The following is a 16,917-nucleotide window of genomic DNA, read 5'->3' on the forward strand; positions in this document are numbered from 1 at the left end:
GCATACTACGTTGGCAAAACCAGACGAGAGCTACGCCAGAGAATAGGTGACCATCTTTATTACTCTTCAGGTGGCAAATTAACAGCAGTTGGACGCCATATTGGCCTTCACCATAGATACCACCCTGAAGTGGTTAAATTTTTCGTTCTGGATGCCATACCTGAGGACCCACGTGGGGGCAATTGGGATCGGAAATTGCTTCAACGTGAAACTCAATGGATTGAAAGGTTAAATGCCACTACTCCCCCTGGCTTGAACGAGGTGGTCTCATATAAGCCCTTTTTATAATCCTTATAGGAACTGGTGACCGAACAAATCTTTCCTCCCTCATGTCCTTTCCTTTTTCCCTCCCTTTTCTTCTTCTTCCTTTTTCGGGACTGTTACGGTCATCCAACTGTTCCATGCCCTTCTTTTCTTTTTCATTTCCCTTCCTTAGTTTTTTCTCCCCCTTCCCCCCCCCCCTTTTTTGTCCTTCCCCTTGATCTTTATCTTTTTCCTCCTACCCCTTCTTTTCCCCCCTTTTTTCCCCCCTTTTTTCCCCTCCTTCTCTCTTCCTGTTGGCTGTCTCAATTAGGTCCTATTTGGACCGATTCAATGAGTCTATTTTTATATATGTATACGAATATGTATTGAGTTACATTGTTCAATATCGTTATCCCGGTATTGCTAACCATCCCATATACATATGTATGCTGTTTTGTAGCTACCATGCATTTACATCCTTGACTTTGTTTAATGTGGGCTTATTTATGTCAATAAACTGTTCTATGTTTCTCAACATTCCCTGCTGACACTTGGAGGCGGGACCTTGGGGAATGGCGGCGGGGTCCGGTCTTTCCGGCGGATATGTGTCCTTCCTTGCCAGCGGTCTACCGCTGGTGCCGCCGGATATCCGGCGGAGTGTGTCTGCGTACGCTTACGCACACTTTGGAGGGACTGGGCGTGTGACGTCGCACGCCGTTCGCGGCGTGATGACGTCATACACGCTCGGAGACACATAAGAAGCCGTCGCGGCCATCATGGTGGCGTTGGCTTCTTGTGCACCATGCGGAGAGGAGGCTTTTGAGGCGGCATCTCAGGTAATGGTTACCAGACTTTGTCCTTGCCATATTTATTCCTTTATCGACTGGACCTTTGACTTATACTGTGGTTGTATTCTCTTCCTTTAGGATCCTTCCCTTTCTCGTGTTTGATACATTTGGGTATACCATCACCATATCCCGATGGAATAATATATGGATACAAGGACTGCTCCTGATTAGGGCAAACATAGGGTATATCCCTGTCTGGGCCTTTTTCTAGGGGGCACCCCTCCTTCTCCCTTGTCCCCCCTTTTTTCCACCTTCCTGGTCTTTTTCATAATCAGACCATTAACGGAATTTGCAATCAATTTTGGTGATGCTTTTTGATGCCGGGTCCTCATATCCTCTCCGCATGGTTATATATACATGAATTTTTTGGAAAGGTGATTATTACTTTTTAACATGAGTGTTCCATGTAATTCTTCTCCTGCCTTCCCTCTGGTTTTTTTGTCTCTACTTTATTTGTATTCTGTCCCTTCTCTCCCTCCTTTCCCCCTCCTATCTTCCCTGTCCCTTCCCCCTCCTGTTTTCTCCTCCCCCTCCCATCTTTTTTCTCCCTCCCTTTCCCCCCCTCCTCTTTTTTCCCCCCTCCCTCCCCCCCCCCCTTTTCTCTCTCTTTACATTGGTAACACTCAGATTTCTACTGTATTCATCAAGTTTTTTTTTTTTATATATTATATCTTTTTATAAACATGTTAAGGTCTCCCATATCCGCCGGTGAGACTATATGTTTGATCCTGCCGCCCCCATTGGTCATACTCGCCTCATGGTGACTGCAGGTAAAGTCTACACTCCCCACTACATCATGGGTATACATACACCCATTGCTTCAATAACTATGTTTGTTTGTCTTTACTATGGCTCATTTAATGCTTGTTCTATCTTTATAGAATCGGTTTTTATCCATTACTGTTTCTCCTGAAGAAGCGGCATAGTCCGCGAAACATGTAGAGAACCCACTGTGGATACATGCCAACTATACTCCACAGTTTCAATTTTGTCACATGTATTACAGTCCATCTGTCTGTATTTTGACCTTTTTGTATGTCTTGTGTATTTTGTTATGTTTATGTGATTAACTTTTTTATGGAATAATAACTAATTTTATTTATATTTTTGTTGATTCGTTGACCAACTTACCTTGGTATCCAAAATCCAGAACCAATTTCCTCTCCAATTCCCTTGTCCCATTGAGTACCTCTCCAGTTGGGGAGTTTGAGGTCTCTCTTATCCCCTTTCCCAATTTTTGTTATAGTCTAACCTCTGGACATTGATACCATTATAGCTCTATTAATGATAGGCTCATTTTTGAACAGACCACAATGTATAATGTTGTCAATTGTGATGAAAAATAAACTATAAATTATTTATTAAGTGCACAGTTAATAATGTCCAATGAAAATAGAGATGTGCAAAATATAAATGCAAAAAGTCTCTAGTATACTCCAGAAACCTAGAAAGAGGTGAAGTGTGAATATAAATGAAATCCACCACAAGTGCTGATCCGCCACCAATATAAAGGCCGCTTACCAAAGCCTGGTAAGAATACACCTTATATAACAACAGGAGACATTCAGGGCTTCTCAAGAACACCAAGGGATAGCCAGATATCCAGAATGACACTCAAGGCTTCTCAGGATCACCAAGGGGTGGCCAAATATCCTGTATGACACTTAGGGACCGATTCTCATGCCACTCATACGGTCATATAAGAGGTCACCATCATGCAATAAAAAGTAAAAGCTCCATAGCGTAAAACCATCCAGATATAACACCTTTAATCACGTCAGCTCTGACGAAACGCGTAGGATCACTGCGTGCTGATGTCACCCCACGTTCCAGGAAGGACAGGAGAGATAGCTGACCGTCCGGCGGCTTGATTGTATTCAGCGCTTTACTCTGCATTTCTATGTGAGTGTTTATTTATTAATAAAATTGGATGGTTTTATGCTATGGAGCTTTTACTTTTTATTGCATGATGGTGACCTCTTATATAACCATATGAGTGGCATGAGAATCGGTCCCTCGAAATCAGTACTGACTGCACGAAAATCGGCTGTGTTTTGACGGCCAACAATAATTTTATAGTCTGCACACCAGATTTTTTTCGGCCGAAAAGTCGGAGTCGGTTGTCAGAAGCATCATACTAACAAGCCGAAAATCAGCAGATCGGACGTTGGGCGAAAATTCCCTGCCAATTTTCGATGCGTGTGTACGGGGCTTAAGTGTCATACAGGATATTTGGCCACCCCTTGGTAATCCTGAGAAGCCTTGAGTGCCATACTGGATATCCCTTGGTGTTCTTGAGAAGCCCTGAATGTCTCCTGTTGTTATATAAGGCGCATTCTTACCAGGCTCTGGTAAGCGGCTTTTATATTGGTGGCGGATCAGCACTTGTGGTGGATTTCATTTATATTCACACTTTACCTCTTTCTAGGTTTCTGGAGTATACTAGAGACTTTTTGCATTTATATTTTGCACATCTCTGTTTTCATTGGACATTATTAACTGTGCACTTAATATATAATTTATATTTATATTTTATTTTTCATCACAATTGACAACATTATACATTGTGGTCTGTGTTATATCATTTATATAAATTTGTTCTGGGATTTATGATTGATTTCATATATTTACGCACATTTTCTAGAAAAACAAGTTTAGAACATAAACGCAAAATACGCTTTAGGGGGGGAACCTCTGGGGAAATCAAGAATGGAGAAAGATCCGGGAGTCTTAGTAGAAGATAGGCTAAGCAACAGCATGCAATGTCAAGCTGCAGCTGCCAAAGTCGGCAGAATATTAGCACGCATAAGGAAGGGGATATATTCCAGACCATCCTACTACTTTATAAAACTCTGGTCCGGCCACATCTGGAGTATTCTGTCCAATTCTGGTCGCCAATCCTCAGAAAGGATGTACTGCAGCTGGAGAGAGTCCAAAGAAGGGCAACTAAACTAATTAGAGGATTGGAGGACCTAAATTATGAGGAGCGTTTACAAGCACTCAATTTATTCTCCCTAGAGAAGAGACGCATGAGAGGAGACATGATAGCGATTTACAAATACCTCAACGGTGATCTCAGCATACAAAAAAAGATTCAGTCGCAAGGAGTGTAAGAGGACACGAGGCCTTACAATGCAATTAGAGGAGAAGCGATTTGACCTCAGGCTACGCAAGGGTTTTTTTTTTTTTTACAGTAAGGGCAATAAGATTGTTGAACTCTCTTCCACAAATGGTAGTAACTGCGGGGAGTATGACTACTTTTAAAAGACTCTTGGACATACATCTCCAAGATCAAAACATTCAGGGGTATGGGAAATGAATACGTCCACACACACCTACACAGGTTAAACTGGATGGACTATTGTCTTTATTCAACCTCAACTACTATGTATGTAACTATGTTGCTAGAAACATTGAAACAAAATTGCACTGCACTAAAACATGAAAAGGATGGTTTCATAAACGCATCATGTGCTTTACTTTGCATTTAAAGGCTTGAACACACATTAGGTATTAATGTACATTCAGATGTCTAAAATAATGCATTGAATCTTGTGACCCTGTGAGGAAAAAGAAAAATGCACATAAAAGGTGACCCGATATATAAAACCGCTCTTGTACCCACCCTTAAGGCAGCCTGTGTGTCCTGCCACTCCTCCATTCTGGCACTGCAGTCTCTCGTGTGTTTGGCATTTGACACTTCCAGGAGCGTAAAAAAGGCTTTTTGACCCCCCTCTGCGCCCTCCTCTGAAACCTACATCACTAGAGGACTCCGCAGTAATGTAGAAGGTCAAAGAATAGAACAGCAAAGTGACAGAATCCGCTCATAGCCCATCCCCCTGATAGTTAAGCTGGGTACACACATGAAGTTAAAAAAAAAAAAGAAAAACTCTGTCAGAAAACACTGATCAGGGCTGCAGGTACTGTAATTGGCTGCAAGTCACTGATCTGATTGAACAAGGTTTTCAAGCAAAACAGTTTAAGAGAAGCCGATCTAAAGGCTTCTATCTAACAGAGGGCTACACACAGATCAAAATTCCTCTGGTTCCTGTTGAGCTGACTAAATTTTGAATCAGTGTGTACCCAGCTTTATACTTACCAATTGCCTTTCCTCTGCCACCCCCCTCTGATCGCCAGCTTTACTGAAGCAAACCTACCAATATGGTGTAATGTCATCCACCTGTGTAAGCTCTGACACTGAAGCTTATACATGGTAGAATCCTACAGGGAGCAGGCTTGTGAGTAGACATATGCCGGTTTTCGGTAATTCGATCTATTGCGGTATTGCATAGCCACGGTATTGTTATTGTGGCATTTTTAAAATACCGAGTTTCTCTGCTCCTCAGCCTGACTTGTGAATTGATACATTTCAGTGAGCTGGATGACTCATTCACTCACACAGCTCTCCCAGTAACTATAAACAAAAATGTTTACATTGTATCTTTTCCTTCCCTCTGCCAGGGAGAAAGGAAGTTTAACCTCTTAAAGACTGGATCTTTTTCTGACACTTGTTGCTTGCAAGTTACAATCAGTTTTTTTTTTTGCTAGAAAGTACTTAGAACCCCCAAACATTTTATATATTTTTTTTAGCAGAGACCCTACAGAATAAAATGGCGATTGTTGTAATATTTTATGTCACACTGTATTTGCGCAGCAGTCTTTCAAACGCAATTAATAGACTTTAATGAATAAAAAAAAAAAAACGTAATAGTAAAGTTATCACAATTTTTTTTTTGTTACACAGAGAATCGTGATCTTTATTCCAAGCTAAAAAATTGTGATTCTCATTTTGGCCAGAATCGTGCAGCTCTAATATATATATATATATACACACACACGCATAGCAGCCCACATTACATTATTATATAGCCATCAAGCAGTGTCTGGCCTACCTGGTGATGACTGGTCCTGGCGCTCTGATCCGATGGCCTGGTCTTTAAAGGGGCAAATCCTTGCGATCCAGAAGTGGTTAAACCTGCAGGAGGACCGGTGTTTTTATCTATTAATGACTTTACTATTGCTTTAGGCCTGGTTCACATGTATGCGGGTTGGCGGCTCACATTTGCACAGGCATAGCAGCCCATTGATTTGAACGGGCTGCTATGCCCTCATTTTCCGCAGAAAAAAGGTGCATGCAGCATTTTTTTAAAATTCAGTGGCCTTGAAATCCATCCTGCTTTTGCACCATGCGACTAACCTGCAGTTCCTGCTCTGGCAAGCTTTCTGCATTTTTTGTATACGTGGGCACGGCATTTAAAAACAGTTTGCATGTGCAGCAACGGCAGGTAAGTCGCATGGTGCAAAAGAAGGATGGATTTCATGGCCACTGCATTTTTTTAAATTCTGCATGCACCTTTTTTCAGCTGAAAACGCAGGCATAGCAGCTCAAGCCCATTCACATCAATAGGCTGCTATGCCTGTGCAAATGTGGGCCCCCAACCCGCATACATGTGAACCGCCAACCCGCATACATGTGAACCAGGCCTAAAGCAATAGTAAAGTCATTAATAGATAAAAACACCGGTCCTCCTGAAGGTTTAACCAATTAATGACTTTACTATTGCTTTAGGCCTGGTTCACATGTATGCGGGTTGGGGGCCCACATTTGCACAGGCATAGCAGCCCATTGATGTGAATGGGCTTGAGCTGCTATGCCTGCGTTTTCAGCTGAAAAAAGGTGCATGCAGAATTTAAAAAAATGCAGTGGCCATGAAATTCATCCTTCTTTTGCACCATGCGACTTACCTGCCGTTGCTGCACACGCAAACTGTTTTTAAATGCCGTGCCCACGTATACAAAAAATGCAGAAAGCTTGCCAGAGCAGGAACTGCAGGTTAGTCGCATGGTGCAAAAGCAGGATGGATTTCAAGGCCACTGCATTTTAAAAAAAAAAATGCTGCATGCACCTTTTTTCTGCGGAAAATGAAGGCATAGCAGTCCGTTCAAATCAATGGGCTGCTATGCCTGTGCAAATGTGGGCCGCCAACCCGCATACATGTGAACCGCCAACCCGCATACATGTGAACCACCAACCCGCATACATGTGAACCAGGCCTAAAGCGATAGTAAAGTAATTTATAAACAACACCTCCTTCAGGTTTACCACTTCTTGACCACAAGGATTTGCCCTCTTAATGACCAGGCCATCGGATCGGAGCCGAGCGCCAGGACCAGTTATCACCAGTTAGGCCAGACACTGCTTGATGACCTGGTTCACAGAGTCTGTACTGACTGACTATATAATAATGTGCATAAGTAAACCAAAGCCCCTAAATTCAGCAATGAAATTGAAGTGAGGTGGAAATTTAATAATTTAAATTTAATAATAGAATACCGTGATAATACCGTATACCGTGGCAAAACCTTAATCAATTAATCGCAGCATGAAAATCTGATACCGTCACAAGCCTACTTGTGAGGGATCATGGATGTATAAGTAAACCTTGCAGGGAAAAAGGGGAGGTGGGGGTTATTGTAAATTTTACATTTTCTACTAGCTGATAGAAAATGGAAACAACAGAGATGTGAATGTTCTGGTTGTTTAGAAGTAGAAAATGCCCTAGGCAACCAGCGCAAACTTTACATAAACCTGTTCTGAGATAAATATATAGTTACTATTACTAAGCTTCTTATGTAAAACGCTAGTTCCACGGCTATCTCTTGCTACAGTATTGCAAGTCACCGACTGACAAGCAACAAGTAAAGTCACATACATGTTCCAGGTCAAATATTCAGAGTAGCATAGGTGCCCCATATTTCTCCTACAACAGATTTCTATAATCTCAGAAGTCACAAATTAATTCAGGCTTTGTTTTTTAATCCAGTAACACATGCTTTATTAGACCTCGTTTATTACACACTTTCCCTTATCTGGACAAAGTAGTGGAAGAAATGTACAATTGATGATGTTGCTTATAAATGCTGTAAACCAAGTGGTGTCGAAGACAAGTGGACCCAGATATACATTGAACTTGGTCTTTCTCAACATCTTAAAACTGGCTAGTCCTCCTCTGAATCTCCTCCACCAAATTTGGCCTGGCAACGTCCACCTTAAAAAAAACAAAAAAAAAAACAAAATGAGGATTTTGAAAAACATGCAAATAGCATAAATATCTAACTTGCCAAATAAAGTTGTGTTCTCCGCTCTATGTTAAGTTAGACAACCAATAATTACATTTACATGTCATGGGATACATTTCATACAGTAAGGACGATTGTGATTGGAATGCCTAGTGGCATTGCCCAATAGAGACTTTTTTTCTTTCAAGTAGCAATTTTTGTTGCCTAAATGTACCACGAATGAAGGTAAAGTAATAGTTTCACCTTCCCTAGTGTTTCTGTCCATCCAATAGTCCAGTATGCAGGTGTATGCTAAAGCTGGCCATACACTATTAGATTTTTTTTGTTTTTTCCCCCTGCAGGGCCTACTAACTAAGCAACTTTTTAGTTGGTTCTGTTCTTTTTGCATGGCTTCCTCTGTGTGAAATACCTGGTGATTCTCCCAGTCCTTCTGCTTTCCTATTTCAAAACTGCCAGGCATGGAAGCTCATCCATACCCATGTGATCAATTTTCTTCTTTGTCTTCTGCATGGGAGCACAGCCTACCTGTAATCAAATGGTCACATTTGCGCTAACATGACCCCCTGAACAGCTCTTCACTGGGAAGATCAGTGTGCTGCTGTTTCTCTGCCTTCTGCTGACACAACCTTAAAAAAGGGAAGTTCTGCTTTTCCTCCTCCCTCTACCTCTTTTGGATGCTTTTTTTTCCCTGGAAGTAGGCATTTCTTGTAGGTACCTGCGCCCTAGGCAAGTAGAGCAGAAGTTGGCCCCGCCACCCCAACCTCCTGGGACAATTGACGTGTGAATGCGGGTCTATTCAAAAGGCAAAGCGCAACCTGTTCATGAACACTGGGGAGCTGGCTGTGAAACCGAAGGCAGTCAAGGCTGGCTTCCCCCAAGCAAGTGCTGGGGACCTAAAGACCAGTGAAAAACTGGCCCAGGCGATGACAGTGCTAGATACTTGGAGATAAGAGTGGGTTTAATAAAAGTCAGCAGCTGCAGTATTTGTAGCTTCTGACTTAATTTTTGTACAAATGGCTGAAGATCCTGTTTAAGAGGGGATGTGATTTTTATTCCCCAGCGGCTTATCTGCTATGTTTTTATACTGATGAGGGGGTTCTTAACCACTTAATGACCAGAAGATTTTACCCCCTTAATGACCAGGCCATTTTTTGCGATACGGCACTGCATTACTTTCACTGACAATTACGCGGTCGTGCAACGCTGTACCCAAATAATTAATGTCCTTTTTTTCCCCACAAACAGAGATTTCTTTTGGTGGTATTTGATCACCTCTGCAGTTTTATTTTTTTGCGCTATAAACAAAAAAAGAGCGACAATTCTGAAAAAAAAAAAAAAAAAATTTTCATCAATTTAGGCCAATATGCATTCTGCTACATATTTTTGGTAAAAAAAATTCCAATAAGTGTATAGATTGGTTTGCGCAAAAGTTATTGTGTCTAAAAACTAGGGGAAAGATTTGTGTCATTTTCATTGATTTATTTATTACTAGTAATGGCGGCGCTCAGCGATTTTCAGCGGGACTGTGACATTGCAGCAGACAGATTGGAAACAGATAAATAACAGACTTTTGAGGGGACCAGTGACATTACTACAGCAATCAGTGCTATGCAATAGCACCAGGTAATGGGTTAACACCAGGGGCGATCAAAGGGTTAAATGTGTGCCTAGGGGATGCTTTCTAACTGTGTGGGGGATGTACTTACTGGATGAACACAGAGACCTGTGTTCCGAAATAGGAGGAACAGGATCCCTGTGTTCATCACTGACAGAACAGCGTGCCGTGTTTACTTAGGCAGACCGCTGTTCTGTCTCCATGGGGCGGACCCCCACTAACTGCTACACGAAACGATGTACAGGTACGTCGTTTTGCGTAACAGAGCTGACCTTCCGCAGTAAAACTACGGCGGCTGGTCGGCAAGTGGTTAAAGGAGCAATTTTCACTTTTGCTTAAGATGACTATGTTCACTTCACACAACCAATCCTTTTCAGGGAAATTTAGAGCCAGAGGAACTTTCCCCAAACATTCATGGACATTAGAGGCAAACACTGGTTCACTACAAGAATGAAAATCACTCCTTTAAAAAGGAAAATAATTCCATCTGCATGATGTCCGCGTACCAAGACCGACGCGGCCAGTCCGGAGCCACCAGAATCACCAGCATCCGTTCCGAGGCCAACCTGTGGAGGAACCTGGACAACATTTCATTCGGGGAAAGGCATATATCAGCCGATTCTGATGCCAAGGCACCACTAACACGTCCGAGGCGTCCGCCAGAGGATCGCGAGTTCGAGCTACGAACCTTTCCACCTTTTTGTTGAGACGGGACACGAACAGATCCACGTCCAGAGAACCGGAGACCCCCACCGGACACACAGAAGGTGAAACACCTCCGGGTGTAGGGACCATTCTCCCTGGTCCAGGGTCTGGCAACTCAGATAGTCCGCCTGCCAGCTCTCCACACCTGGAATGTGGACGGCTTAAATCACCGGAACATGTGACTCGCCCCTAGACAGAATCTCGGCCACTTCCTTGGCCGCCCAGGCACTCCTGGTGCCCCCTTGATGATTGATGTAAGCCACCGCCGTGGGATTGTCCATCTGCACTCGAACCGGGCAGCCCCGAAGTCGAGCTGACCAACGGAACAAACAGAGCTTGATCGCCCGGAGCTCCAAGACGTTTATCGACAGGGAGGACTCACGCTCCGACCAGGTCCTCTGGGCACAAAGCATGCCCAGAACTGTACCCCAGCCTGACAGGCTGGCATCTGTGGTGAGCACCGTCCACAATAATGGCAGGAAGGACTTGCCTCGTGTCAGACTCAGTGACTGGAGCCACGAAAGATCCAATCTCACTTGGTGGCTTAGAGAAATCCTCCCGTCCAAAGACTGAGGATGTCTGTCCCACCTGGCAAGAATCTCTGCTTGCAGAGTTCTCATGTGAAACTGCGCAAATGGGACTGCCTCGAAAGTTGACACCATCAGACCCAGGGACCGCATAAAGGTCCGAAGCGAGGAGAGATTGGCCATTCCCAGAGTGGGCCCACATAGCACCCCCTCACAACATGGTCCCAGGGACAGAGGGGTAGTAGTACTCACCAATCGAGAGAACGTGGGCACCGCTCTGATACAGGAGACCTCCCACCCTGAGTGAGGGTGCCGTCAGCCAGGAAGGATGCTAGCAACACCCGGGCGTTCCAAAGTTTAGACATCCCAGTGAAGATAGGACCTTCGCAGGCTCGTCCCCGTCTCCAGGGGAAGCGTTGCGAGGCCTGGGCGTACCAATAACCTGCGAAGCTCGATGGCAGGCTGGGACTTCATAAGGTTCTATATTAACCAGTGCGAGGCCCCGATCTGCTGACGCTTGTAGTCCTCCTGGCTAACTAGCGCAGGTGAGAATAATAAAATTCTTAAAAGAAAAAACACTTTTCAGAAAGAAAACAAAACAAAAAAACACTAGGTCCCAGCAGGGCAAACCTAGCATACTCCTGATGCTAGGCAGCAAGAAAACTGGATTAGAGTGGTACTTGCTGTGGGATATTGGCCAGAGGGATGGCCCCCTGTAGGTGTGTCTATATGTTAAAGTTTGTTTGTATTAACAAAGTTACTACCCAGCTTGCTCCTGCGGAGAGGTCCAATACCCAATCGTGAAGACTGTATAAGTGGGCGGCGACTGTCAGAGGATGTAAGAGAAAGCAGCAGGATGAATTCTGAAGTGTTTTTCGGGCAATATTATCTGCTCGTATTCAGCGAAATGCTTCAGAACTAATTGGACGGCGCTTCACAGTGCAGATGGACAATGACCGGAAGCATACTGCGAAAGCCACCAAAGAGTTTTTTTAAGGGAAAGAAGTGGAATGTTATGCAATGGCCAAGTCAATCACCTGACCTGAATCCGATTGAGCATGCATTTCACTTGCTGAAGACAAAACTGAAGGGAAAATGCCCCAAGAACAAGCAGGAACTGAAGAAAGTTGCATTAGAGGCCTGGCAGAGCATCACCAGGGATGAAACCCAGCGTCTGGTGATGTCTATGCATTCCAGACTTCAGGCTGTAATTAACTGCAAAGGATTTGCAACCAAGTATTAAAAAGTGAAAGTTTGATTTACGATTGTTAATCTGTCCCATTGTTTTTGGGACCTTATGTAGCAGGTTTTCCAGGCCTGTGGCCTGATGTGGGTCTGCCATTGTTACCGGTTACCTTTCCAGCCCATGTGAGTGTGAAGACTGAGACATGAACCACTCCGGCATCTTTGTTTTGTGGTTTTATTGTAGATAAAGGGGGTGGGAGAAGGGAATGAGTGGGATACTACTTTAGGCTTCAACTATATACACTTGGGACTTTGTTCCTGAAAAATGCATGTTGGCGCTTCCTTGACGCCAGCCAATGCCCACTATCTCTGAGAACACTCTGTAACTTAAAAGAAGTGCAGAATTCTCGACTTGTAGTCCAGAAGATCCAGGACTGTAAAATTGTAGAACCAACGACACTGTTATATTGCAACAAGTCACTGAATACTTCCCTCCTGCCTTGCTCTGGCTCGAGGTAGTATGTTGTAGAATCCTGTCAAACTGTACATTCCAACTGGCACACACTGTACAATTCAGGGCCCATTAGTAGGTGCCCCCTTTAGCCTTGAACTCTTCGGGATTCACTGTCTATGCACCCCCCTCTAACTTCAGGGTTCTCAACCTAGGTACCCCCTTTAAGCTAGCTGGCACTGGATCCCAGAACCTCTTCCAGGGTGGTCCCCTCTGACTCCCAGCCCAGACCCCCGGGGCAATCCGCAGTACTCACGACCTGTGTAGGCTTTCCTGGGACTGGACCCCTCTCACTCTCCGCAGGTTCTTGGCACACTGGATCCCCTCAGCACTCTCTGGATTCTCAGGCGACACCCCAAGACATCCTCTTCCCTCAGACAGGAGGAGAGACAGCCGCACTCTCCATCCTGTGACTCTGCTCCCGCCAAAGACACCAAGTCACGCGCTTCCCCCAAACTTATACCCACTCTCAGAATCCTTTTCAGCATATTCTGCCTTCTGGAGTAGTTACAGGCTTGGATGTGTCCTCCGATTGGGTTTCCTTCACTGCCCTATCAGAAGGCTCTAATAGAGCCAGTGGGGAGACTCCCCTCTCTGGAGACACACTTGGAAACCATGACAACCTACCTAGCAAAAAGAAACATGGCCCTGCTGTTAGGCAGACAAGGCCCACTTAGCATTTCCTAGAACCTACCTGTAGGGTGCTACACTTAAAAAGTGGGAGGCACATATATTCAAACTGTTGTAATTCCTACACCGTTCACCTGATTTGGATGTAAATACCCTCAAACTAAAGCTGAAAGTCTGCAGTTAAAGCACATCTTGTTTGTCAAATCCATTGTGGTGGTGTATAGAGCCCAAAAGATTAGAATTGTGTTGATGTCCCAATAATTATCGACCTGACTGTATCCTCTACAAGATAATTCTATAGGAGGGAACGGATTGCTTTTGTCGAATGCTAGTTTTTTTTTTTTTTAGTTTGGATAAAATGTGGAAGGGTTAGAACCTCTGGCAGGATTTTATTGCTGTTAGTAATTCCACTGGAAAGATTTCCTCCTCACATTGTTGTCATACCAACAAACACATGACAAGACAAGAAATGAGGCACCAGGAGTCTTTAAGACAGGAAGACACCCAGACAGTCATAAAAATCCAACACAGGGGTTTTAGTTTTTTTCCAGTGAGCTGAAAAAAACAAAAAAACAAACAAAAAAAAAACATGGAACTAGCTCATCCATTAGAGATAGATGGGGAGTCCTCCCCACTGCGCTCTTGTGTTCTGGCAGCAGAGAGACTTCATCGATGTCAGAGCACACGGATAAGTGCTGTAAGCATTAGCTGCAGCCACTTATCAAGCGTTTTTTACCCGACAGGGTGGTTAGCAGCAGTGCAGCCAGCATTACAGGCCTCTGAGTCAGACGACCGTCCAGAGCAGCACTGTGCATTACAAGCCTCGGGACAATGGCCGATCAGAGCAGAGAGCACTAGGAGTGTTTACATTACAATTACAGGCCTCCCTTCAGACCACCACCTATCAAGAGCACTGTGTGCATTACAGGCCTCCTCTGACCACCGGCATCCAGAGCACTGTGCATTACAGGCCATGCCTCAGACCCGAGAACACCATCCAGCACTGTGCAGCATTACACGCCTCTCAGAGTCAAACCACCATGCCAGAGCACTGTGTATTACAGGCCTTCCCTCAGACCACCATCCAGAGAACTGCGCAGCATTACAGGCCTCTCTCATACAGGCCTCTTTCGTGCAACCATTCAGAGCACTCTCATATTCTCATAACACCATCAAGAGCACTGTGCAGTAGGGATGCACCGAAATGAAATTCTTGGCCGAAGCCGAATAATAATGAAATGCTTGGCCGAAGGCCGAATACTGAATGCGGTGTTTCGCATTTTTTCCATTTATTTTGCCAATTTTTTCACCATTACAATAATTAAATGGTAAAAATTTGCTTTTTACTATTTTGTGTTGCTTTTCAGATAAATAAATCAAATAACAAAAATACTATTTCAAAATATTCTGTAAATGGTAGCGGTGGCCAGCAAACCTCTCCATGTGGTCACTATGCAGCTGCTCAGGCACTGGACCCAGAAGACTGCGGTGATCAGTGGAGGAGGGGCATTTCCAGCTTCCCCAGGGATCCGTCAGGTAAGTACACTGTGCCAGTCTGGACCAATACAAATCATACCCACATGTCGGCTTCAATGTTATTTATTCCTAACCGGAGTGTACTAGTATTACACACAGCGATCACTGTACACATGGAGCACACAGGGGCTCATACACAGTATCTGTGCTCCCTCTTACCAGGCTCCCCCTCGTCCTCCCACAACACATGTGCACACTGCATGCTCCGCTCTTCTCCAGCAGCTCTCTCTGCTCCTGGGGACTCAGCTCAGCTGGGAGATGCCGAACCAGCAGCGTCCTTCCAACCTCCTTCCCCCCGCATCCATCTCTCTATCACTCTCAGGCTACAAACACAACTTCCGCCCCAAACAGAAAGGATTTCTTCAGGAAACATCGCGAGACTTGAGCCGTCCTCTGTTGTGTATAGAAGAGAGCAACCGGAAGTGACGAGGATATGTGGAGAAGTTTAACTACCTGGTAAAGCCTGAGGTGTGCACTGTCCTCCTAGTGGTAAAAAGAAATCATTTACTACAGAACTTCATTGTTCGGCAAAATTTATTCGGCCTATTTACTTATTCGGCCGAACACCGAAAGTGCTTTTTTTGGCTATTTTCGGCCGAATAATTCTGGTTGCCGAACATTCGGTGCATCCCTACTGTGCAGCCATACAGGCCTCCTCAGGCAACTGTCCAGAGCACTTTGTAGCAATAAAGGCACTGTCCAGAGCACTATGCAGCATAACAGGCCTCCTCAAATCACCGTCCAGAGCAGTGTGCATTACAGGCCTACTCAGATCACCGTTCAGAACACTGTGTAGCATTACAGGCCTCCTCAGACCGCCCAGAGTGGCTAAATCTGTATCTGCGAGTTTGGTCAAACCTTAATACCATAAATTACATATTACATTTTTTTACTCCAGGAGTATATAATGAGTTTGGAAATTCTAAAGAACTGCATTACAATTTAGCTAAACACATTAGATTTTAGTGGACTATGATTTCATTCGACTAAAATGTACTGGTGATTTTAGTCGAATAAAATCAGACTAAAACATCTGCAGATGACCAAAATGGGATTAAAACTTAAAATGGCATTTTAGTCAAAAGACTAACTAAAACTAAATAAAACTTCGATGCCAAAATTAACACTGGTATACACGGTCCGAAAGTTTGCCTGTTTCTGCGGAACTGGCCAATTTTAGCCTTGTATGTACTGGACTTACGTAGATGATTAGAAATAATATATTTTTTGAGAAATAAATTAAACAAAAATATATCTCAAAAATAACATTTGTTATATGAAAATTAAATAAGCAGCACTGTGTAAATAAATTAGCTGATCTGAATAATTAAGTGAGTTCCTATGGCAAACAGAGGATCTGGAGGTAGGGAGTCTTACTCAGCAGGGAGTAGAGTATTAATTGAATTTTGTACCAAGATAGCCAGACACCTTGGCACTGGCAATTTGGGCCAAGGTCTCTGCTGTTCCCAAAGTACAATATAACAGACCTGTGGTCAAAGAAAGAAGTCAAATGTTTCGGAGTTTGCTCCAGTGGCACAGAGAAACTCAGGGCTGCATAGTTCCACTAGAAGGAGATTAGAACTTCTTGGACAAATAGTTCTCCACCAGTGTATTCTATGAGTGAAACTCCTGAGAAATGCAGTTCCCTATTGGCTGCAAGCTACTATCTGGGCACTGAAACGTTACCACTGTGCCCATCTGCTGCGTGTGTTGGTGCCAAAATGCAACCTGGGTGCACAGGATCTCTGGGTGCACCCTACTCGCCTCAGATCCAGAAGTCTCCTGTCTCTCCAAGTTGAACCCCCCCACACTATTGTCAAGAGCCCCAAGTGTGGATAGTACACCTCTCTGCACTGTGATTGCTGCCACATGATCTGTTGCCCTGTGAACTACTGCCCCCCCCCCGTGCCTGGATTGTTGCCCTGTAACTCTGAATTTAACCCCTGTTGTATCAGATTGCTGCCTATTCCGAACCGTGCCTCTGGATTTCTCCCTTGTTGTGCCCTGGTATATTGCTGCCGGTCCCTCACTGTGTAA

At 44.2% G+C, this 16,917-nt stretch overlaps 1 protein-coding gene across 2 annotated transcripts in view; it reads right to left on the minus strand.

Annotated features, from left to right (window-relative positions):
- LOC309553175 (histidine--tRNA ligase, cytoplasmic-like) overlaps positions 1-16,917 on the minus strand; it is a 246,276-nt gene that overhangs the window by 180,675 nt on the left and 48,684 nt on the right. The window contains exon 13 of one of the 2 annotated variants that reach the window (XM_082254104.1): positions 7,899-8,140. The exons of the other annotated variant lie outside the window; for it this stretch is intronic. Coding sequence (XP_082110230.1) covers positions 8,081-8,140 — 60 coding nt within the window. The 3' untranslated portion in view covers positions 7,899-8,080. Of the gene's footprint in view, positions 1-7,898; positions 8,141-16,917 lie in introns of those variants that run through there. 2 annotated transcript variants of the gene reach the window in all.

This window comes from Pelophylax lessonae (genome assembly GCF_965119305.1).
Source record: "Pelophylax lessonae genome assembly, chromosome: 4".
NCBI lineage: Eukaryota > Metazoa > Chordata > Amphibia > Anura > Ranidae > Pelophylax > Pelophylax lessonae.